A 24,796-nucleotide genomic window follows, 5' to 3' on the forward strand; every position below is an offset into this window, starting at 1 on the left:
TTCAAATGAATTTCAGGATCGAAGATGACAGTGTGGTGTGTCTCTCCCGCAAGGTAAAGACGACAAGGATGCTCGACTAATCTTATACTTCAATTGATTTGATCGTGATGATGATTGAAGCCGCAAGCAGCAAAGCGCCTGGTTGGAGCGGGGAAAATTGAGGCCCCCCTTTCGCTCCCTTTCTCTCTCTCCCTTACTCTCGCATGCTCACTCTTTCACACTCAACAGATATTCACTTGCTCATTCTCACACCCATGTAGTCACTTGCCTGCTCACCCGTAGACTCACGCTCTTTCACTCACACGTTGACACCCACTCTCACACACAGGCATGCACACACTCTCACACACACATTCATTCATTCATTCACTCAGGCACTGTCTCACACACATGCACATTACACTCACACACTCATTCATTGAAGCGCACTCACTCACTTTCGCTCTGTCTCTTACTCGCTCAGCCTCTCCTCGTGCAGGCATCCCCCCCCCTTCCTGCGTCGCAATCACACTTTGAAGTTCATCAGACGATGAAAAAAGATGAATTCGGCAAGTAAATGCTTTAAGTACAATTTGAAGGTGATCAATATTCATCCAAGTGATCGGAAGCACAGTTCAGCACTCTGGACCACAGCGGTGTCAAAGAAGACAAAAGGGTTTCCGTTTCAGCGCACATTTTGCATATCGAGGCCGCAGCCGGTTACCTTCAAACGGAAGCTTCGGAATCACTTGGTCGCTCGTCAGGCGTGTAATAAAGAGAAGTGATTTTGTGTCGTTGCCGTGACAACCTTAGATTTACACACCCTTAAAATAGGGTGCGCCACAGTTTGGGAATTCCCGTTCTAAAATGACTAACTCTCAAAGCTGTTCTCTTTTTTGGGACTTAATACACTATCTGGCAGATACTGAAGCAACAGACGTTTGAACACAAACTGTGAAGCAATACATGTGGAAGGGCAATATTTCAATGGTCTTTGGCATATATTCTTCCTCTGCGGAAAACAACTAATATCACTGTAGCTTTCGTTTCTCTGTCACTTACAGTACGTGTAAAACTTGTGTCTGCTAGACTGGATTATACTGTCCCCCCAGAGGGGGGTACACTAGAAGGATCTGCGATGAATTCATCGTGTTTTATTGGATTTAACTGCAGCATTTGATACAGTGGATCACAGTATTCTGCTGACTCGTTTGCAGCACTAGGTGGGCCTTAAACTTGGGCCTTAAACTGGACAGTGATTTCAAACTTTACTCAGCCCTTTACTTTGGAATCAGCCAGTCCTCCATTAAGCGTCTCCAGCTGGTCCAGAATGCCGCTGCTCGCCTCTTGACTGGTACTCGTAAGAGGGAGCACATAAACACAAACACCTCTGTAACTACGACGTCATTGTTTGTCATACCATCCGCAGTCAGGGTTTCGGAAAATAAAATGCGCACATATCTCGAACTTTGCTCAACACGCTCGTGCCAGGAGAACCCAAAGTGTTCCGGGCTAGCCGTGAGGCAGAGTCTCTCCAACGTGTCCTGTGTCATCCCCGGGGTCTCCCTGCCCGGAACACCTCACCAGGGAGGCGACCGGGATGCATCCTCATCAGATGCCCGAGCCACCTCATCTGCCTCTTCTCCATGTGGAGAAGCCGCGGCCGGACTCAGTCCCGAGCTTCTCACCTTATCTCTGAGGAAGAGCCCGGACAGCCTGCGGAGGAAACTCATTTCGGCCGCTTGTATCTGCTATCACGTTCTTTCCCATCACGACCCGCAGCTCGTGACCCGATTTGAGGGTTGGAATGTAAATCGAGAGCGTCACCTTTGGGCTCATCTCCTTCTTCACCGCGGCGGACCGAAAACAATGCCCGCATCACAAGTTAGGATGTTATGGAAAAAAAAATTCAAATCACCTTTTTATCAATGTAGAAGATATTGAATCAAGATTTAGGACACAAATAAAATCCCCCGAAGTTTGGTACTTTGATTTTAACACACGGGTTATCCATCCATCCATTTTCCAAACCGCTTGATCCTCACTAGGGTCGCGGGGGTGCTGGAGCCTATCCCAGCCATCTTCGGGCAGTAGGCGGGGACACCCTGAATCAGTTGCCAGCCAATCGCAGGACACACAGAGACTAACAACCATCTGCGCACACACTCACACCTAAGGACAATTTAGAGCGTCCAATCAGCCTGCCATGCATGTTTTTGGAATGTGGGAGGAAACCGGAGCACCCGGAGAAAACCCACGCAGGCCCGGGGAGAACATGCAAACTCCACACAGGGAGGCCGGAGCTGGAATCGAACCCGGTACCTCTGCACTGTGAAGCCGACGTGCTAACCACTGGACTACCGGGCCGCCCACACGGGTTATTTTGACCATAATTAATTCAGTCACTCTGAATAAATATGGTCCCACGTTGTCTACTCATAAACATATGAAAACTATCATTTGATAAAACACAAAAATTCCTCATCCAGCTCTTCCTCTCTTTCCTCACCTTTGAAACGCATGACGAAACCACGTTCAAGGAGCTCTTGAACTGGATCCCTTTTTGGACTTCCTGCATGGAGCGGTCCGTGCGTCGTCAGTGTCGAGTGCGAGTGTAGGCGTGTCAATGTGTGCGTCAAACCATCGTAGAGTAACTGAGTGAGCACCCTCGGCCGCTCGACTGAAACTGTCACGGAAGCGGGAATAGTGTGGTGTCCCGTTTGTGGTGTCACTCATTTCAATTGGGTTGAAATGAGTGTCGAGATGTCACGTGCGTGCGTGGTGGCCGCCAGCATCACCGTGTACGCTAAGACGAGTGCGCAGTTGCTCACGCGTGCATCTTAGAGGGAACATTGGCGGTAACTCTTCTTCGAGTGCTGTACATTTATTTTGAAGGCCTGACTTTTGACGCTTTACGGCGATGATGTCCCAACTTGCCCGAGTGTTCTGTTGTGCGTGGGCTCTCTCGCTGAGATTGCGATACCTCACAAGACACGCCTTCTGTCTCTGATTGGTTGTTTTTCCCCAGACACCGTGGTTTCTCGTATACCAAATGAGAGCCACAAGATGGGGCCAGAAACAGCTGACGCTTTGGTTTCACGCATCAGGTTTATCTTGTGCTACTGTCTAGTCATCATTTGACAAAAAGTGTTTTTTTTTTTCCGGTTCCCCTCAAACTCTGCCTTTCAAAGACCAGCTCGCTAAATCACGCTCTTTTATTGTCCTTTTTTTTTTTTCAATGGCATGTGAGCTACATCACCTTACAATTGACTTGCTGCCTGCGGAATTTTCCGCAATGAATCTGCGCAGACAAACATGAGTGAGATTGTGCAATTATAATTCCCAGCGCACTTTTCATCCCATCTTCGCTGATTTATTTTCTGTCCAAGCCAATCTGAAAGCCCCAGAACGATCCCCTGCGCCAGTGGATCGATGGCGTGGACGTGCGGCCGCACGCACGTAGCGGAATGCACACAGAAAAGGAGGAGGAGGAGGAGGAGGAGGAAGGCGGAGTTGGCAGCTTGCGCTCCACCATCGGCGCGCATTCGTCGCCCGCCGAGCGGTCCCGGAGGCTGACGTGAGCCCGCCGCAGCCGTCAACTTTGCGAGCGCTTTCTCTCCACTTCCGCGGAGGACGGCAGCGAGGCGCTTCCGCCGCACCGGAGTCGCGGACGGCAACACTCGACCCCCCGGGCAGCCTGGGCTGGCTTTCCCGGCCGGCAGCATGGAGGGTGACGTGATGGATAAGGTGGGGAGCACGGCGACCACCGTGTGTGACTTGGACCCCAGCAGCGGGAGCATCCCGGCGACCAAAGTGGAGCTCACCGTCTCCTGCAGGTGAGCGAATGCGTGCGACCAATCACTTGGAGCTTTCGTCAAAGTGGCGCTGCCGTCGGGGAAACTCGCTGCCTTGACGACAATTTCATCGTGAGATATTCAGTTGGATGTGAGTGCCATCGTTAAAAAAAAAAAAAATGAATGACATATTTTTCCATACATTTGAGTTTTTCCATCATTTGTTTACAGTGCGATATTTCATCGTTATTTGAATGAGTTTTAGCATTTATTACGATTTTATTGCAATATTCATCTACTCCCCCCCCCCGCACCCCCACATTTGATATCAATATTTCATTTTACGTCCCACATTTGACTGCAATAGTCAAGCATTTGTTAGCAAACATTTTTTGCAACTCCAAGACTCGGTTTTGTGTCGAGCATTTCCAAGATTTCATTGCAATTGTTTTTTTTTTGGGGGGGGGGGGTTATGTTTGTTTGTTTTTTTTTCTCTCCCAAGATATGAATTGCAGGATTTCATCATTTGTTTTGGTCATAAAATGGAAGCATTGCCGGCAATTTTTTTGCCCTCAATTTTAGAATGAGTCTGTGTTATATAATGTGTGCACGCGTGCTGTAATGATATCGACCGCGTCGGAGTGGAATTGCCTCTTCAGGTATTTCTCGCACCGGTCACCCTCCCTCGAGGGGTGGTCAATGCTTCGCGGGCCAGCGTAGCGTTTGTCACACAAACTGGAGCGCTTGGATTGTCCATCTCCGGATGTTCAAGTCTGCCTCCAAATACAAGCTTGCATGCCGATCGCTCGGGGTGGGGCAGAGCCGCCCGACGCATTCATTCATTCGTCAGATCCATTATGGATGAGTTGCATTTCACGTATGAGAGAGACACGAGCGAGAGAGGAGCAAAGAATGAGTGTCACCCTCATGAGTGGGGGGGGGGGGTGTTTAGTCCATGGCTCCTCCAGCAGACCTGATTCAAATCATCAGCAGATTTAATCAGGTGTGCTGGAGGAGGGCGACATCCAAAACAGGACGGTTAGGGGCTCTCGAGGGCCGCACTTGGGCAGCTCTGGTTTCGAGGAAGCAGAGGAGGAAATTCTGAGGAAAAAAACCAAACAAATGATGGAATCGTGAGAAGACACACCGCAGCAACAAAAGATCACTTAAAAGACAGCACTCGTGCTATGTCGCATTTCGAACAGCCATTCATCAGGATGTATTGTATCGTATCGTATTACTCTTGGTCAATCCGGCTCCAAATTTTCGGGATTGCTTTTGCCAAGATCAGCTTTGCGGGTCACGGAGCCTTCTCATGGGCCATTTTCTTCAACTTCCCGAAAAGTTTGTCATATGGAGTGAAATTTGGACTAGTTTCAGACCGTCGATCGTCTTACGATCACTTTGCAGAAACAATATCACTTGTACTATTTACTCTGTTATATTTTGCACAAAGCTGGTGGTGAGGAGCAGAAGGACTTCATCTTGTCCCTCCCGATGCACATGAATCATTTTTTTTTCCCATTCTTCCCTTTCCGTACATAAAGCTTGCAATGTGTGTTGATGCCTCCGGGCGCTGTCGGTCTGCTGCTCCCTTGTTTGTCATTAACGTCTCTCCGAAGCAAGACTCGATCCTGGCCGCACTTTTCCAGACGAGAGAAATCATTTGTGCTGCCGGGAGAGATTGTCTGATTCCAACTCGCGCGCAGCAATTCATTTCCACACAGGTCAGACCTTTTGGGGAGCACTGCCAGACACGACAAAACTTGCACACCCTTTCAGTGGCAGAATGACATATTTTCAAACTGTGGACTAGCGTTCAGATTCTTTTTTTTTGTAGTGGGGGCGGGTGGGTTTGATTCAACTCAACTCATGACAAGGTACAGGAAAGAGGCTTCAAGATCTTTTAGGCCACTCCTGGTTGAAGTTTACTGTCGAACTTTTGCTTCCCACGGTTCGTTGCAACAAAGTAAAAAAAAAATGTGGTCATTATCACGAAGATTATGTTACAACGGTGTCCGTTGAAAGCAAAATCGGCCCATGAAAAATCACTGCGACTTTGAAATGTGAATGTTGAAAACGTGAACGGGGTGTGTTGAAACGAGGTTGGACCGTACATTCAAGGAGGCGCTACTTTGGGAAGTATGAAAATTGACATGTCTTCACCAAGCATTTTACAGTGAAACTCCTCTACAATGAAACCTACATGGGCGAAAATATCCCCCTAGTGTGAAAAAATGTTCGTGCGTGAAAGCCAGTCCCACTTTTCTGCTCCCCCTACAACGAAAAGTCCCCCTGTTCAGTTATACGAAATCTTTTTCTCTTCTCTTGCCTCGCAACGAGATTCACTACAATGAAAACCGCAAAAGTCTAATCCAACCGCAGCATGCCACAGTGACCTCTACTGCTTCATCCGGAAATGGCAACAGCAACCACCACACTGGTTTACACATGCGCAGTAGTACAGGAAGTATTTGTTTCAGACGCAGCACAAACGTTGCAGTGCTAAAATGGCGACAAAACTGACCTTTGCATACCAAACCGTTAACAAAAGAAAAGCTTTAATGCTTGAAGACAGGATAAAGGTCATAAAAATGAAAGATGGAGGAAGCAAAATAATGCAAGAAATTGATGTAAGTGAAAGTGAATGCTGATCGTAAGTTTAGCCATTTCTTTCCCTTTCTTTCTACACTGGCTATATGAAGTGTCAAATAAGTGTATGCTCATGCTTATGCATTATTGGAATAAAAATAAAAAGTACACACAAACGTTTTTTGTGTGTGTTCATGTTTACGTCTGAGATAAAATTTGCTACAGTGAAAAGCCCCCTATTGTGAATTATTGCTTGCTGCAAACATGATTTCGTTGTAGAGGAGTTTCACTGTAACATACTCTATTACGTCTTGTTATGCAGGCTGCTCTGTTGCGGACAAAAAAAAACATGACAGAGTTGTCAAAACTGCAGACAAAGTCATTGGCCTCTCTTCCACCATTACAGGACATTGCCAACACCCGTTATGACTCGAGAGCCACGACCATCAGTACAGATGTTTCTCACCCCAGTCATCACCTTTTCATTCTTTCGCCATTGGGAAGGCGAGATGGGTCAATTAGATCGCACACCACCAACAGTTGTTTTTTTGTTTTTTTTCCAAAAGCCATTCACTTCTTGAATCAACTCAACTCAACTCAAATGTATTTCTGGAGCACTTGAAAACAGCCATCGCTGTCTACAAAGTGCTATACAGGGAGCAAATATAAAACGAGAAATTATGAAAGAAGACTGTAGAAAGTACAAAAACAGTCAAACGAAGATCAAGTCTGAATCATGCCGAGTCAACTGCCAAAGAATACAAGTGAGTTTTGAGACAAATGTTACAGATGGGCAGCGAGGGGGCTTGCCGAACATTCAGTGGGAGGTCATTTCAAAGTGAGGGACCGGCAACGGAAAAGGCTCCGTCCCCTCTGAGCCTCCGTGTTGAATGTTGATGTCGTTTTTATGTGGAGGGGGCATGTGCAACTTCATTGTGTTTTTATGCAATGACAATAAAACGAAACTTGAACTTGAAGATATCCGGGTGCTCCCCTGGTTTTGAGGCCCCCCTTAAAGCTGAATCATTGATCTAAATTACAAAAAACGGCAGCATAGGCCCAACACAGACTCTCAACAGGCATTTGGAGACCGAAGAAGCAAGTGAGAGCTGTGCGCTTGAGAGGCTTCCCGATGCTGTTTCGTTTATTTCGTCCGCCTGAAACTCCGAGATTGCCGAGCACTCGGAATTGAATTGTAGCGTGCAGCCCTGCAGGCGTTCTTGTATTATCTGCCGATATTGCTTCCAGAGACCCTGAAAAGAAGAAAAAAAAGCCTGACGGCGGGATGGGCGTCAGACAAAGAGGTCTTATCAAAGCGAGGGAGTATCGCCGTTCCGCCATGCGGCTCCGCATGAAAGCTTCTGACCGGTTTGGCGCCATTTATGTTCGCTCGTGTGTTGCGTTGCGTGGTTTATCTAACGAGAGCTCAGTAGAGGTTTGTAACTACTGTACGGCGCTTTGTAACCATTCGATTGCAGTAATAGATTCGAGCAGTGCTGCATCCAATCAATACGTTCCATAGCTGGGCAGGGGGTGTGTGTGTGTGGGGGGGGGGGGGGACTAACACAATCAATCTGCTCCCGAGGGAGTCATTGCCGCCGTCAGGGGCAGAATCCCTCCTTTTTGATTGACACTCCTTGGGAATGGGGGGGGGGGGGCGGTGAGTGGGGACCGTGGGCCAATGTTCACACCTTCTGTACTTCCTGATTCGGGCTGGAGTCAGTGTACGATGAGCTTGAAATTCAACTGTTCAGCAGTCAGTCAGTCAAGCCCTGCCTCACCAGTGTTCCAACGCCTTGCTGTTGGCCTCTCACGCCATCCTAGCAACAAACCAAAGGAAGTTTGAAAAGTTGGACGCCGGACCAGAGGGACAGCCGAGCTTAGCGTTAGCTGGGACAAGGCTAGTACAGTACGACGGGTGGATTTAAAATGGGACCAAAGACAAAAAAAATGTACATCCTGGGTTCTGCCTGCAGTTGGCCAGGCTTTGGCACTGTCATGATCTTGTTTCTGTTGAGATTAGATTTGGTTTTGTTTCATAGTTTACGGTCACGGTTCTGTTCCGTTTGTGACCAACAGGTTGCATTGGAGGGCCTCTCCGGCATGGCACCTGTTGGTCATCGTGGCGTTAGCTTTTTCTGTTCGGGGGACCGCCACACCCACCCCTTGGCGTCGGATTGTTGTGCTACGTTCACGTGGGTTTTTGTTTGTTTCAGACACGTGACACTGGAGTAAGTCATTTTCAACTAAAAAGGAATTGATATTCTGCATGAATGCGCCGGTGTGGGCTACACTGCGATATGTTAGAATGAGATAAGTCGAGATCGCTTTTGTTAATGTCTGATGAAGATTAAGTGCACTCCATTTGCCATCTAATTAATATTTTGATGAAATTGGATACTTCATTTTTTTTGGACTATGATGGGTTTTTTTAAGAAGATGCAAGAGCTGAATCCATTTGAACATAAATTCGTTGACGTGAGCATGAATGTCGAATGGACATTTTGGGTGTCAATGTTCCTTCCGAATGAAAGGATGGAGGAACTCTCGTGGTGGCCCCTCAAACCGTGGCGGATTCATTTAAAGGCGCCGTAAAGGGAAGTCAAGTCCCAAAGTATTTTTTTCACATTGATATGTTATGTGGCAGTAATAGTCCAAACGGGGTATTCTGATGAATAGAATATGGATTCATTTGCAAAATAAAAACCTGTTTTTATTGATCTCAGGAAGCTAGTCATTTTGTCACTTGCTGTCGCCTGAAAATGACATCACGGTCGCTCAGATAACGACCAACCACGGCTCACCTGAGTTTGGCCATGTGATGTTTGCGAGCTGAGCCATGATCGGTCCTTACCTGAGCCCATTTTTAGTGCACAGCCAAACGCTTGGCAAACGACACGGATGAAATCAGGTGCATTTTTTTTGCTGCTCATATTCCACAGATGCAATATTCATCAGAATGTGTTGTTGAGACTGGTGAGGGCACATAGGACATATTATTGAAAGAACATTTTGAACTTGGCTTTCGCTTTTAATGTACAAAAGCCTTCAAAAGCCTGGAATGAGTTAGTGAGTTCCTAATCATCATCGTCATGAATTTTGATTGATTTGGCACCTTTCAGGACCCCTAGAATGCTTTGCGGATCAACCTTGTGCATAAGATGACGCGGCGGGAGAAGGGCTCGTGTCGAATCCTTGATGTCATCCGAATGCAAACTCGACAACGAGCCTCCGTGACTGTTCACTGCGCTTGTTGCTTCAGCTCGTATCACGTGGCAAGCTCAGCGCGCTCGCAAAGTGTTGACGGGAGTGACGGGAAGACGCCGAGAGTCGCAGCAAGGCCATCCCCCTTCTGGCTCAGGGGGCTCAAGCTGCTTTTGTCACTATTTTCAGATGGCCCCCCCTCAGGCTTCGGAGAGTGTGTTTTATAAACACCCCGCTGCTTTGGGAAATGTGAAATGACTGACGGCTTTACAAGTGTTAAATCATTGGAAGGCTTTTCCCCCTCGGTGGCGGTTTGAACTTTTCACATTCAGCGGATTTCTGCCCCAGAAAATCCGCTCCCTTTGTCAAAATTAGCCAACGGAACTTTTCTGTCTGTCTGGATGAGAATAAGAATACGCTTTTATACTCGAGGTTCGCACGCTCAAAGACTTGATTGCGCACACAAACACAAACTGCCAATGAACTATGTAGAGGTGAGGGGAAGACCTTCGTTTCGACATGGCTCTAGCATCACCGTACGAAAGTGGTGCTTTGCTACCACGCTGAGGCAGCTATAAACCTTTCAAGTGTGGCGTCAATGACTTGACAGATTTTTAAAAAAATCTTTTCTCCACAGGGCTGCGAAATAGCCCGGGTTCGTTTACCTTTTCTAGTAAGGCTTCCGATTCCATCGCTTCAAACGTTGTCTTGTGTTGTTCCCCCAAACTACGCGTGGTGAAAACCGTTCAAGCTATCTAAAGCGCCAACTGTTTATTTCAATAGCACGGGCTGTGCTACTTTTTGTCTCATGTAAACGGCAAGTATTGCTTCCGTTACTATGACGACCAGGGGCGGCGCTAGCGTGTTGCGCCAAAGCGAGAGTGACTCCGTGTCAACTTATGAAATTTGTCATTCAATTCAGCCACTTTTCCGAGACCCACAAGTGATCATTATTCCCCAGAAAAAAATATATCTAGCTGCATTTTGAGATGTATTTGAAGACTTGTTCTGATTCCGTGTCCACAGTGCAGATGAAGCCACCCCTGGCTCAATTCATCTCATAAAGCAAGTGGCCTTCAAGATTCAATTATATTTTCTGTCATGGAGGCAGCACTTCATCACCAACCCTCCAAGTTAAACTTGGCAATTAGTGTGGCACAGTGCTTCTCACACTTTTTATACCAAGTACCACCTAAAAAAAATTGACGTTAAAAAAAAAAAAGACCTTTCAAAATCATATTGTAAATCCAGAAGTGTGTTCAACAAAATCCAAAGTCTGAACACGGTTTAACATTACTGTGAGCCACTGTAGCATGATGCAGGTACAGTTTAGACATGAACACTGTGCTTAAAATGGTAGTTGTTGGTGGTGGTGGGGGGGGGGGGGGTCCTTATATATAATGATTCAATAAAATGATTACAGTACATATAAGTTGAAAAACATTTGTGTCCAAATAAGTGTTAAAAACCAAACAGCGCTGAAAGATTGGATTTAGCAGATACGCAAAAAGGTGGCAATTACCACCCCAAATTAGCAAATTAGCCAAATATTTGATTTTCTGCCACTCATCAGAAGCTGAATCTGGCTAACACTGACTTAGTTGATACCTGACAACGTCTTCTTCGTTCACTTATTTTAAAACGTGACAATAGTTTGAACCCGAATGTACACAGTGCATTGATGCAGCAGCCTTTTTAGTTTAAAAGAGCTTCCTTCCACTTTCTGGATCCCTCGTTGTCCCCTGGCCCATAAAATGCAGGCTGATTTATTTTTATTTTTTGGTCTCGTTCCAGTAAATCCATCTGTATGGTGTCGTACCAGCGAGCGAGCGTTAAGCTAACTTGTCGTCTCGGATCCGGCATCCAATTTGCCAAACTCGCTTTGGATGCTGCCGTGATGGCGTGACAGGCAAGCAGTAAAATAAAATAACAAAGACAAAGGCCTCGATATACCGCCGAGCTCACCTTCATTGTTTTACCGCTTAACGGTTAAATGTAATCCTTTAATGCTCATTAGCCAGCCAAATATTCCGATACACACGCAAATGCTTCCGGACGTTATGCCCGAATGTAGCACGTTTCCCTCCCGCGTGAAATTCCGATTCGATGTTTTTAACAGCCGATTCGCATTTCGATTTGAGCCGCCATCGATTTGCGCGCGCAAATATCATGTCTGGAGCAGCAGAGAGTTGAAAAGTTTTCGAATGACATGAGAGACAACAGCAAAGCCGATGACGGGGGGATTTCCTTTGCTGAACTTTCTCTCGCACCCCACGGCCTTTTTTTTTTTTTTTTTATCGTTTCCAGTGAGTGCAGCTACTGTGTCTCCGGTCACTTAGTGCTCTCTGAGCTGCGCTCCTTCTTTGTCCGACAGCGCCTCGAGCAGCTTGGGAGCAATCAAAGCAAATAAGTGGATGAGGTCAGCTGAGCCGTTTCAAGTGCACCTTATTTTTTCAAAGATTCCGTTTGACTCGGGGCGATACTTTCATGCAAGTAGGTGGGATGGCGCCGAAGTAGAAGATGTCGTGGAACTACCAGTATGGCCATTTTATTTTTAAAAAATAAGCCAAGTACGTACCGCTTGTGTAATTAAGCCAATGTGGACCCCAACCCATCGGTAAATCACTTTAAATTGTTTATTTATATGGCACGTTTAATTCACAAGCCAAGAAACAACACCGACAAGCACCTTACAGAAGAAAAGTCGCTTGCAAAAATTGCCCGAACGTACATTGACACCTTTTTAACACATTAACAGAAAACTTTAAAAGCATTTCAAAGTAAAGAAATGCAAGTGGATTTCTAAAATAATGAGAAGAAATATAGTTCAAAGTTTTTTAAAATGACTTTGAAGGCTGTCATCACTTTTGGCAGCTTATTCCATTTTTCGGCAAGGCATCGGTTTTCATCCCCAACGTAAACGGATGCCTTGAGGTCAAAATGAGGTGAGTCGTGTTGACCACTGTTGAGGGTGGCCATTTTAATCGGGCTTCTGTTCTTACGATCCCAACCACATGACTGTGAAATCATCGATCAGACGTGTTTTATAACTCATCATAGATCAGACGTGTTTAATAACTCATTTGCAGTCTTTCCACTGACTGAGTGACAAACGTTGATGCAGAGTGCGAAACATCTGCGGCTCCTTTAACCACGGAGCCATCTGCTGACCCTCCCTTAGGTGGCACCGGGTGTCTCCTCCCCCTTCGTCTCCTCCCACACCTCCTTCATCATTCATTCGTATCCCTGCAGCTCCACAGAAGCACCTGAAGGAATTTCCATTTAGTTTCAAGGGGAATATGAAGTCAAATGGACTTCTCGGTATTAAAATTTATTGCCTGCCCACACATCAATTATGAATTTACCATCTTATTTCTGAAAATGGGTCTTGGTCTGCTCCACTGGTACTAAAATGTGTGGCTGATTTACATAATCGCACCCCCCCCCACCCCCCCACCCCCCCATCCAGTTTCTCCGCCCATGACTTTACAGCCAGGCTCGGGGACAATCTGCCATTTTCAAGTGGCGGCTGTCGTTTGCACTCTCATGGCAAAATAATTTATCGGCATTTTTGCCTGTCCATCCACCCTTGTCTTTCCGACCATCTGTCTGTCTGTCCGTCTCCACACTTGCGGTTGTTTTCAAGCGCTCTAGAAATCAAGTGTTTCTTTGAGAATTGAGTTTTGCTCAGATCTTGTTGGAATTTTGCTTGTTACTAACGGAACTAATGATCTTACCAGGCACCAAAAAAAAGGACATCTCTTCCTTCACTTTATCACAAATCGAATCTATTAAAAAAAAATTCTTCCGGAATAGTAAAGGGGTAGGATATAAGTTTTAAGTAGTGTGGTAAAAGTGACCGCGTGCCCGTTATTTCTCATGTGGGGGCGGCTGTGTTTCGGGCAAAAGGGATGGAGGCGCGAATCACTGCGGAGGACAATCGATGCTAAGCTAATACACGGAGAGGCAGTCGTGGTGCATTTGCTTTTCCTTATCTTCCGCTGACGATATTCCAACAGGAGACAGGTCATTCTGAGGCGTATACCTCACAAAGCCGCTTCTGTTAGGCCCACACACGTTTCTCTGGCAGAGGAATTCGGGACTGTTGCTTGATTGGATTCTCTCCGGGGAAAAAAACTCGTCTCTATTCATTGAATTCTCATCGGAACTAAGAGGGATGAAGATTGTTTTGACCTGCGTGCAGTTGATTTACGGGTACAGATCTCCTTAAAAGAACTGGGTAGCATGTTGGGGACTTGAGAACAAGATCACAGAGTGAATGCCAAGGTGTACTTAATTGATTATTTCGTCCTTTTTAGGTATGTAGGCGTCTTACAGTGACTGGGACCAAGACCCTGAAACAGATAGCCAAAAATAGCTGAGTAAAATCACTACAGGAAAATCTGTGATGAAACCTGAATACCATCCAGAATGCTAGTCACGTTAGCATTAGCATGTCATGCTGTGGGCGAAAGAGCATTCTGACCTGTACCTGTTTCTCTTCTGTTCCAGAAATCTCTTGGATAGAGACACCTTCTCCAAATCCGACCCGTGTAAGTTCTCTTTTGTTTCTTTGTTTTAACCATGCTAACTGCAGTTTAGCTTTCGATGTTTGACATGACAGTTTGCCGTCACCGAAGCACATTTCACTTTTGCCGAGCTCCACTTGGATTTAGTCGTTCGTCCTTGTTGTTTCAAAGTATTTTTTTGACAATATTGGCGTATCTTTTGCACAAAGAAAAAAATACGGTCTAAAGCTGATCCTAAATCGTATGAAGCAGTCAAAAATGGACCAAAATGTATTTGAAACTTGAAACGTCTTAACAGATTCAAAACCTGTCTAAAACACAGACCCGGTTATATCCGTGAACTAGGTGGAATCTTTTCTAAAGCCGAATGAAACAAAAGTGCAGTGACTGCATTTCCAGGAATTCTCGCAATGAGATGCAGGACGAGAGCGGCGCTTTACAAAAGAGGAAGAAGGTTCCAGCCCTTTGTGTAAACAAAGCGCGGTGAGGACTGCTCGGCCTACTTTGTATTCTGCAACGTTGCGCTGGGCCCGCCTCAGCTTCATTTGAAGTCGTAAAATTGGAAAGGAAGCAGGAAATCCCACCTTGAAGAAAGCGCGTTTTGATCACACTTTAGTCGTGGACGCAGGTGACCTTGAAGAAAGACCGCCAAAATGCCTACTCGGTTCATCAAAGAATAAATTAGACGAATGTTACGATACCGGGTTTTTCTGAGATAAAACTCATGTTAAATTAGAAATGAAACATTTTGTAAGGCATTTTACATCCACATTCAAGCTATTTTCTCTCAGCTCATGTACAAATGAGCTGGCTTGGCTGTCTCTCAAATGTGGCCCAAGAGCAAAGAACTTTACCCTCTCCCTGTCTCAAAGCATCGTCATCTCATTGGCTGACATTTCAGTGACTGCTGATGCTTCATCGAGCAACAAAATCATTATAACAGCGACGCCGATTGGTTGGGATGTCACTGCGTGCGTGTGTGTGTGGGTGTGTGTGCGCGCGCGCGTGCCTGACAGATAAATGTTATTTATTTTGTATTGAAGTTGAAGGCCCTCGAGGAATGACTGTTTATTCTTCGACTTTTGACAAATTAATCACCTCTTTGGTTGCACGGTGGTCGACTGGTTCGCACGGCCGCCTCACAGTGAGAAAGGTGCAGGGTTCGATTCCGGCTGTCTTTAGGCAGCAGGACAATTTAGAGTGTTAAATTATCCTTCCGTGTGCATGTTTTGGGAATGCGGGAGAAAAGCGGAGTACCCCGAGAAAACCCACGAACATGCAAACCGCATACAGGAAGGTTGGACACCCTAGCCAGTAAAGCACCACGCCGCTGTTTCGAGGACACATTTTGCAAGAAGGCAGCCGTTTTGTAGTAGCCTGAAGAAAAACGAAACCGGCTAATGTGGGTGAAGCACGCGTCACAGTTTGATTGATTTCAGCACTTGAAAGACTGACCATGAAAAGAGGTTCCTGCTTGCAACTGCACTTGATTTGTTTTGGGAGCCGCCAGGTGAGTGAATTGAATAAGGATCATTTGGCCACGAGGAGGTAGCATTAGATTTATTGAGTATAGTCAACAGGAATATTAAAATATCACCGAAAAAAATCACCGCAATGCAGGAATTTCAACAGTCAGTCGAGAGTACACAACGCAAATCAATAAACCACATCAAAGCTTGTGAAAACTGGGAAAAATATTGCAGCAATGATCATAGCAGAAAGCTGCAGAAAAAAAAAGACAACCTTGGAAGTTAAGAAACAAAAGAAGCATTGACTCTCTGTAGCATGAAACTGGTCATAACAATTTCAAATATGGGCCGCTTCTCGGCGTGGCGCGATACGAAACCCTCTGACGGAGGTCGGGGGATCCACACAGACTAGTTGATGATACACAAGGGATGGGGACACGGGTGGAGGCGAGCACCAGAGCGGAGAGGAATGAGGGCGGGAGGTACAGTGCCGTGAAAAAGTATTTGCTGCCTTCCTTATCCCTTTTGTACATTGCATTTTCATCACACACAAAGGTTTTCATTTTAATGAATCAAACCACTTCGATATCGCAAAGAGACAACGCAAGGAAATACAAAATGCAGTTTCAAAACGCCAATTTAATTTATTAAGGCAAAAATAAATAAATAAATCCAAACCTAACTGCCTCTATGTGAAAAGTCACCCCCCCCCTCTCCCTGCTGTGACTAACGACAGTTCTGGGAAAGCCAAGTTCAATTTTACAGGTCTCACCTCAACCTGATTACCATCACATTTGTTGAAACAAGACATCACTTCGTATCTGTCAGAAAATGTGAAGTAGGCTACAAGATCTCAAGAAACAAACTCATCACGATACCATCCAAAGAAATGTGAAATATAAATGATTGAAATGCGATTGAATTCTGCTGTCAGAAAATTCAGAAGAACGTCCGACAATCACTTTACACCCTCACTCTCGGGCGCTCTTGGATCAGGCAGCACAACGATCCAGAACACACCAGCAAGTCCATCTCTGAATGGCTAAAAAAAAACAAAAAACATAAATAAATCAATAAACAAAGCAAAATCTGCTTTGAGTGGCCAAGAGAAAGTCTGGATTTGAATCCATGTGAGAACCTGAGGTGGGCAGTTCGTGCTCGAAAACTCCAAAATGGTGCAATAGAAGCAATTCTGCTAAGATGATTGGGCCAAAGTTCCTCCACAGCGATGTGAAAGACTCGCCACCCATTATCCCAAACGCTTGATTTCAGTTCTTGCTGCCAAGGTTGGCACAATTACTTTGTCCACATAGGGACAGGTAGTTGTGGATTTTTTTTTTTGTGCCTAATAAATTAAACTGCCATTTAGAAACTGCATTTTGTATTGCCTTGGGTTGCCTCTGTGCGTTATTAAAATTGGTTGCGGTGAACTGAAATCCTTCTCTTCACTCGTAATATTTAAGGCACGGCGTTGGAGATGAAAGCGTTCTTTTGATGGGTTCTGCTTTCTTCTCTCTTGGCAGTGGTGGTGTTGTACACGCAGGGCGTGGAGTGCAAACAGTGGCGAGAGGTAAGACCCCGCCCCCCCCTTCCTCCTCCCCAACCACGCCTCCCTCAGCCCGCAGGAGTCACCTCCGTAAGACGCTTTGCATGCGTTTATGTTTACGCTGCTAGTCACTTTGCAAACGTGATGTCAGCGTAACGATCTGGGATGTACCTTGCAGGCGATTGACCGCCGCGTTGGACTCATTCACTCCCAAAGACGTTTTTAAACGTCTTTTCAGACTTGGTCCAGAATTGACTGGTACTGAATGAGTTTAATTGAGCCCAGTGGTCAAATTGAAGCCGCTTGCTTTGTAGTGCTTAGTGTCCCACTCCAGTCCACACGAGGCGGTCGTGCTAGCCACTCGTCCACCGTCATCTCCAGTCACTCCCCCCCCCCCCCTCCCCTGGAGCTCTGCGCCATTGGGTGCAATCACAAGCGAAAACTCTGCTCTCAACCGATTGGGATGTATCACTTCAACGCACTTCCTCCACACCACTTACTAGTTTCCGATGAGACAGGACTTTGGCGCCATACTCAGGTATCTCAGCCCGTTGCAGAAAGATTCCACGGAAAATAAAAGCGAATGGGTGAATTTGCGAGTCCCGAATTTCGAACAGGCGAGGGGCTCACTGTACATGAAATGAAAGCGGATACCGTCATTTCCCTGCGCATGCCTGTTGATCTCTCATGGCGGCGCTTGGCAATCACTGATCGGGCGATGCTGAAAAATGGATGAAGGCGCCTTCTTCCGCTTGTCAGTCATGAAAAAAGGAAAGGCGACTCCTTGACTTGGGTGCGGCCCAGCCCTCAGGAAGATGGGACCAACGGTCAGCAGCCGGACGTGTGACTTCCTCTCTTCAATCTGCTGCTGATTCTCATTCTGCCGTTGCTGATGAAGCAGCTGGTTGTAGTGTCGCTTGGAGGGAAACCTCTCATTTCATTTTTTTTTCTCTCTCTCTGTCTCAGAGAAGAGGAAGGCACAGTTACGTTTTAACGGCCTGGCACACGTAAAACATCCCAGATGCCGAGGTAACGGCAGAATGAATGTCAAATCCCCCGAGTCTCGTATTGACATATGCTGGCCGCCTATCAGGTGTTTGCCTTTGCCTTGATTTTTCTTTTTTCTTTTTTTTATCAGTCGCGTGATTGTGCAATCATTGAGTGCTGCCAATCGAATGTTGATGAATTCAACCTGGCCGCGGTCAGACGAAATATCCATTCTGCGATATGCAGTGAGCACTTTATGCAGATGGTGTTTTTGATTACGTTGCTAATCGTCGTGGATGGATGGCGAGATTGGCGTGGCTCTGTTGACGCGTCAGCTGTGATCAATTTACGCGCGAGTGTCAATGAGTATACGCTACACTTGATGGGCTCACCTGTTGTGTCGACGGACAAAAGCAGAGCAATTTGGAGAATCAGTTCAGATTAGCAGCAGCTACAGTCTTCGCAACGTGCCTGTTGTGGACGCACGGCAACGTAAACTGGGAACGGTTTTCTAGACATTGTTTTGTATGGCATCGTGATAAAATCAGCGGCAACATATTGCAAATATCGTCTTGTTACTTTGCCCTCTCTTCCGTGTTTTGATACAGTTTGGGAGAACGGAGGTGATTGACAACACTCTGAACCCAGACTTTGTCAGGAAATACATCCTGGACTACTTCTTTGAAGAGAAGCAGAACCTGCGCTTTGACGTGTAAGTTATCCACTTTGATGAGCTCCTCTGAGACCACAACGAAGCTGACCGAAGAGCGCTGCTCCAAATCTTTCTTTCCGCATCCTCCCTGGCTTACATGCTCATGTACAGCAGTTCAAAAGGGAGTCAAAAACCGCCCCCCATCAGTTTTCTATAAATTAGTCAAGGAATAATTTCAACTTTTGAAATAACAGTTCAATAGGAATACAGTGAAACTCCTCTACAACGAAATCATGGTTGCAGCAAGAAATTTTTCACAACAGGGTTTTTTTCGCTGTAGCAAATTTGATCTCAGATGTAAACACACGCACACAAACGTATGTGTACTCTTTATTTTTATTCCAATAGTGCATAAGTATCAGCACACACTTATTTGACACTTCATATAGTCAATGTAGAAAGAAAAAAAGGGAAAGAAATTGCGAAATGTACGATCAGCATTCACTTTCACTTACATCAATTTCTTGGATAAAGTATTTTATTTTGTAGCAATTTTACCAATGCAACATTCTTGCTGCGTCTGAAACTAACAATAACAAATACTTCCTGGACTACTGCGCATGTGTTGTGGTTGCTGTTGCCGTTTCCGAACGAAGCAGTAGAGTTCGCTGTTGGATGCGACTTCGTTGTAGTGAATCTCATCACGAGGCAAAAGCAGAGAGAAAGATTTCGTGTAACGCAACAGGGGGCCTTTTCATTGTACGGGGGGCAGGAAAGTGGGAATGGTGTTAATGCATGAAGATTTTTTTCACACTAGGGGGTATTTTCGCCCGTGTAGGTTTCATTGTAGAGGAGTTTCACTGTATTACATATTGTTCAATACTGTACACCAAAAAAAACCTTTGATACAAAAAAAATCCACGTGAGGTTAGCGCTAGCTAGCAACTGGTACAACACGTGTGGATGAATTCAAATTTGGTCCAAAAGAACAACCTGAGTTCTGCCGTTGGCCAGCATATGGTGAGGGATCCTGGAGGTTAGAAGAAGTCATTTTCAACAAAAAAGGAAAACACTTCCATAGGTTGTTCAAAATAAGCCAACACACATTGCAACTCATGTCAAAAGGGAGTCAACAGAGCCTGCGCAGGTAGATGCCACCCCCAAAGTGGCTTTCATTCCCCTCAAACACATTCCAGCTGCTCTTGCAATTTTTTTTCTTTCCCGGACATTTTTGTTTTGCTTTCTCGAGGGCTTTTATTAAGACACCTGTGAAAAGATATGGGGGGGGGGGGGGGATGCATGTCTCCTTTCAACTTGATTGAGATGAACACGACGGGCGCGAAAGAGTGACTGTGCCGCCAACATAAAGCTGGCGAGATGACAGCGCACAAATTCTTGTCGTGCATTCTGGCACTTTGTGTCTGCGCTGCGTACGTTATTTGCGTGACTAACTCGCCACTTGAGTTGAATTCTGAATATATTTGCCGTCAGAAATGTGCCTCGCCAATCCGCTCCTCATGCGGGGAAATACGTTAAATATACCCGCGTGTCCTTATTCCCTCGTCCTCTAACCTGACTCTCATTTCCTCCTCGTCTTGCTTCTCTCCTGAGGAATTATTCATTGGCACTCTGTCTCCGTAGAAAACTATGAGGGTGATACATATTTCATTTCGACTTTTATCGCCAATCTCCCCTGCTATCAAAGCAAAGCAAGTCTTCGAAAAACTTGCCAAGATTCCACGTGCGTGTCCACGCACACACACACTGGTGCAATTTATAGGTCCATGTTGAGATCAAATCTTTGTTGTTCTGCGCACTCCTGATAGCATAGCTCCCAAACTCCATCTCTCATGACCAAGGGTATCCAAATAAAAATCCTGAAGGGCTGCAAATACTTTTCTCATTGAGGTAAAGCTGCATTTATTGAGGTTGCTCATTTTTTTATTATTTTTTTGTTAATGGTTGCGTACAAGAAAAGGTGAATCTGAAAAAAAACAAATTCATCATGCAGGGGATGAGAACAATTTTAGTTTGAAACGTAAAGAGAAAGAACCACAATAAAGCAACTGGCCTATTTACTGGGGGGCTTCGCACTTTAAATGTAAGAAACAAAAACGAAATCCAAATTGCTAAGCGAGTCCTCACAGAATCAAATCGAAAGTGATCTGAAAAATGTTGCGACGTGAGCAACACGTACCCAGCGAACGTGCTATGCTCCGATTCCGAAAGTCAAAGTCTCCCAGCTCCGGAAACGAAAGTCGCTTTGCAAGCGATTGAAACGGGTCACTTTGACGCGTCAAATAAGACGCGACTGCTTCACGCCAACGAGGCACTTTTGTTTCTCTACTCACGTTGTCATTCGATAGAAATCCTCGATGTCAGTGCACGGGTGCACCTTCATTTTGAGAGCCCCGCTAATCAATTGAGGTCCGGCGCAATGAGCGCCCAATAATCCTCCGTAAAGTCGCAGACACTTTCGCCGAGTCCCTTGCGGACACTCGGGTGTCCAGAGACTTTTGTTCTCTTTCCGTATTTAATTTGCATGCGAGGGGGAAGGAAGTGCGGCTTTAAACAGCAGGGAGTCTCTCCCTTTGCAATTAGAGGGGGCTCATTGACATCTCTTTGGCCTTCTGGAGTTTAATTACTTTTACGTTGACTGGCAGACGCATGCGACTTAACGCCTCGTTTACAGACGGTAGATCGAGAGCGAGATTTTTTATTTTTTTTTCCCCCGAAGGAGACCAATTCTGCATTGTCACAATTCGAAAGACGTTCCAGGGGGGCCCGGTGGTCTAGTGCCTTTCCAGCATGCCCCCGCGACCCTGGTGAGCATAAGCAGGATCAGATAACGGATGATTGACCGTTTGCATCAAATTTGGATTACTCGGCCACGAAACAACAAAGTGGACTCGTTTCAATTTCAAGATGTGGACAAAAGTGTTGAGGGCCGCACCGTTTTTTTGCAGTTCAGCGTATGTGTCCCGTTGTTGCAAAGCGCTTTCTTGATGGTTTCAGGTTCGATATTGATTCTCGAAGTCCCGATCTGGCCAAGCATGTGAGTAAAGCTCCTCCTCTGCGGACCCCGGAAGCTGAAGCCTCTCATTGTGGTTCATCCCGTTCTGTTTTGCTTCGCTTGCATGTCGCACACCTTCTGGTCGCCTGCAAATCAAATGAGACGCCACTTTTTGCGCTTCCATTGGCGTAACTGACGCATCGTGCGCCGAACTAATGAGTTACCATCTCTGACAAAGTTGTTTAAAATTCCCCATGGAGACGTACGAATCAAAGTTCGGGTTGCAAGTCTCGGCACTTTTCTTGGGAATGAGAAACAAATCCCTGCGCACGATGGATTTCGGCACATTGGCCTTGCGAATGTGCTTTTGGAGAGAGGAGCGTTTGCTTTGCACACGACCAAACGTTCCAGCATCCGCTTTCTCGTGGTCTGTGGTGACCGTTTTAGCCGTGCGTTGCTCAAGCCCTTTTTCCGACCTGGCTTGTTTTGGCACGCCTCTCATCATGTCCGTCATCCTTCGCCCGTCACCACCATGTCCGCCCAACGCTCCCGAATCCACCCCATCTCCTCTCGAGGATGATTTCAGTTGTGTTCCGTGATATGCTGACTCGTGCCACTGCTATTGCTGCCCGCTCTCTCTCTCTCTCTCTCTCTCTCTCTCTCTCTCTCTCTCTCTCTCTCTCTCTCTCTCTCTCTCTCTCTCTCTTTCTCTCTTGATTTCTTCCTTTCTTTCTCTTCCTTCCTCCTTCCTTCTGCTCCTCCTCCTCCTTCTCCGCACTTGGGAAAAAGCCGGCCGACTTTAACGTACGTGTCTGCCTCAGATGTCCTCTCAATTCTGACTGTACAAGGCCTCGATTGATGCTCAACTCCTGTCTTTGTTACTCCCGCCCGCCGCTTTGCCCAAACCGATGTCCGCTCGACATGGCACTCACTGTCGCCCTCACGGCAGGACTTTCTGGGACAGGTCCACTGCACGCTGGGGGAGATTGTGGGCTCTCCTGCAAGTCGCCTGGAGAAGTCTCTCAGGTATGTTAGTCTTTTTTGTTTGTTTTTAAGCCCATTTTCGCCAAGCGCTTTCTGGACGACGCCAACACCAAGCCCCTCATTTCATCTGACCCGTTGACTACTTCACCACTTTTTGAAAATGTGAACCGTCAAAGTGTCAAACACAAGGCCCATGGGCCAGATTTGACCTGACTCATAATTAGGATCATGTCATGTGTCCCACAGAGCAAACTTTTTTTTTTTTTATGGAGCTGTTTACAATTCTGGCCGAAAATCTTCTCTGACATTGCCATTTTTCTTCACTTTAATCCATTTTATCACTCGGATAAAAAAAAAAAAAAGACTAAAAAGATTTGCTTTCCGCTATTTCACATGCTGTCCGATTTCAAATTCAATTTGTTGGCAAATATAACAATCAAACATCGGTGGCCATTTTATATGTCCGCAGGAGAAAAAGAAACATTGAAACATTGGTTTTCACAGACGCGAGGACCCTCTGAGGGAAACCCGAACTGTGATGTGGCCCCACAATCGAAATGGGTTTGACAGCCCCCGCTCAAAGTGCTTTCCAAAAATCCTTGAATATAATCAGAGAAGCTCATCGGTCATCCGTGTGCTAGCAAAGGAGCGGGCGAACTGAACACGACCACAAAGAAATGTCCGTCATTGGCCGCGCAAGAAAAAAACTATGGCTGCCGTGCAACTTGATCTTTTTTTTTTTTCTTGCTTTAAAACTGCTCACTTTCATTAGTTTATAATGCAAATGGACCGTTTTTTAAATAATGTCGCCGATATAACGCCGATGTTCCCGGTCAAATTGACTCATTGTAAAGGGCAAACATGCATACGATGTTGAAAGATTACAGAATTCGGTCATCATCACAACCAATTGAAGGTAGAATGAGCGCTAGCACATCTGCAAAGTTGTGAAGCGTAGCGGCGAGAATATTTCATCCCAAGCATAAAGTGGAAACTTGTGGCCATCATAAAACTTCTGCCACACACACCGTGCAAATTTGACACGCGTCAATGGCGTGATGTTCTCTTTAGCAGACCCCAAAACATTTCCACCTCCTCCCTACTTGATGGAATTTCTGTTGGCAGGTGCAAGCATATTGAAATAGATTGATATGTAGAAAAAAACTCCTCCACGATGTTCCTTACTGCTGTAAAACAAGAAGAAGTATCAAATATTATAAAAACTTTTAAAAATAAAAAGTCAACTGATTGCTTTAATATTGATATGACAATAATAAAGCAGATTATAGAATATGTAGTGCGACCTTTCACGCACATATGCAACCTGTCATTCAAAGCTGGTATCTTTCCATCAAAAATGAAAATTGCTAAAGTTATTCCAATCTATAAAAGTGGAGAAAGACATCGGTTTACAAATTATAGACCAATATCACTACTACCACAATTTTCAAAAATATTAGGAAAACTATTTTCTCGCAGACTTGATAGCTTTATACAAAAGCATGCGCTGTTAAGTGAGAATCAATATGGCTTCAGGGAAAAACGGACCACCTCAATGGCAGTTATGGAGTTTGTGGAAGCAATAGCCACTAATATAGACAACAAAGAATTTACTGTTGGGGTTTTCCTAGATCTAAAAAAAGCTTTTGACACAATAGATCACAGTATATTATTGAAAAAACTAGAAAGATATGGCATTAGAGGTGTAGCTTATAAATGGATAAAAAGTTATTTAGAAAACAGATATCAGTACGTGCAACTCAACAATAAAAAAACGAATCAACTGAAAATCACTCACGGAGTTCCTCAGGGGTCAGTGCTTGGTCCAAAACTATTCATCTTATATATAAATGATATCTGCAAGGTCTCAAAACAATTTAAATGTGTCCTATTTGCTGATGATACAACTTTCTACTGTTCTGGAATAAATCTGAAACAGCTCCTGACAACCGTAGAAAACGAATTAAACAAATTAAAAAACTGGTTCGACAGAAATAAATTGTCACTTAACCTGAAAAAATCGAAGTTAATTGTTTTTGGCACAAGA

The 24,796-nt window shown here is 45.4% G+C and overlaps 1 protein-coding gene across 2 annotated transcripts in view; it reads left to right on the top strand.

Annotated features, from left to right (window-relative positions):
• The first annotated feature begins 3,526 nt into the window (after positions 1-3,526).
• cpne5a (copine Va) overlaps positions 3,527-24,796 on the top strand; it is a 68,588-nt gene continuing 47,318 nt past the window's right edge. The window contains exons 1-7 of one of the 2 annotated variants that reach the window (XM_086113269.1): positions 3,527-3,815; positions 14,082-14,122; positions 17,091-17,137; positions 18,709-18,812; positions 21,768-21,807; positions 22,555-22,569; positions 22,715-22,791. In XM_086113269.1, the coding sequence (XP_085969395.1) occupies positions 3,703-3,815; positions 14,082-14,122; positions 17,091-17,137; positions 18,709-18,812; positions 21,768-21,807; positions 22,555-22,569; positions 22,715-22,791 (437 nt within the window). In that variant the 5' untranslated portion in view covers positions 3,527-3,702. The remainder of the gene's footprint in view (positions 3,816-14,081; positions 14,123-17,090; positions 17,138-18,708; positions 18,813-21,767; positions 21,808-22,554; positions 22,570-22,714; positions 22,792-24,796) is intronic. The other variant, XM_086113278.1, reaches the window with a different exon arrangement.

The sequence above is a fragment of the Hippocampus guttulatus genome, chromosome 1 (genome assembly GCF_054856545.1).
Source record: "Hippocampus guttulatus isolate MCC_2025c chromosome 1, RoL_Hgut_1.0, whole genome shotgun sequence".
NCBI classification, from domain to species: Eukaryota; Metazoa; Chordata; class Actinopteri; order Syngnathiformes; family Syngnathidae; genus Hippocampus; species Hippocampus guttulatus.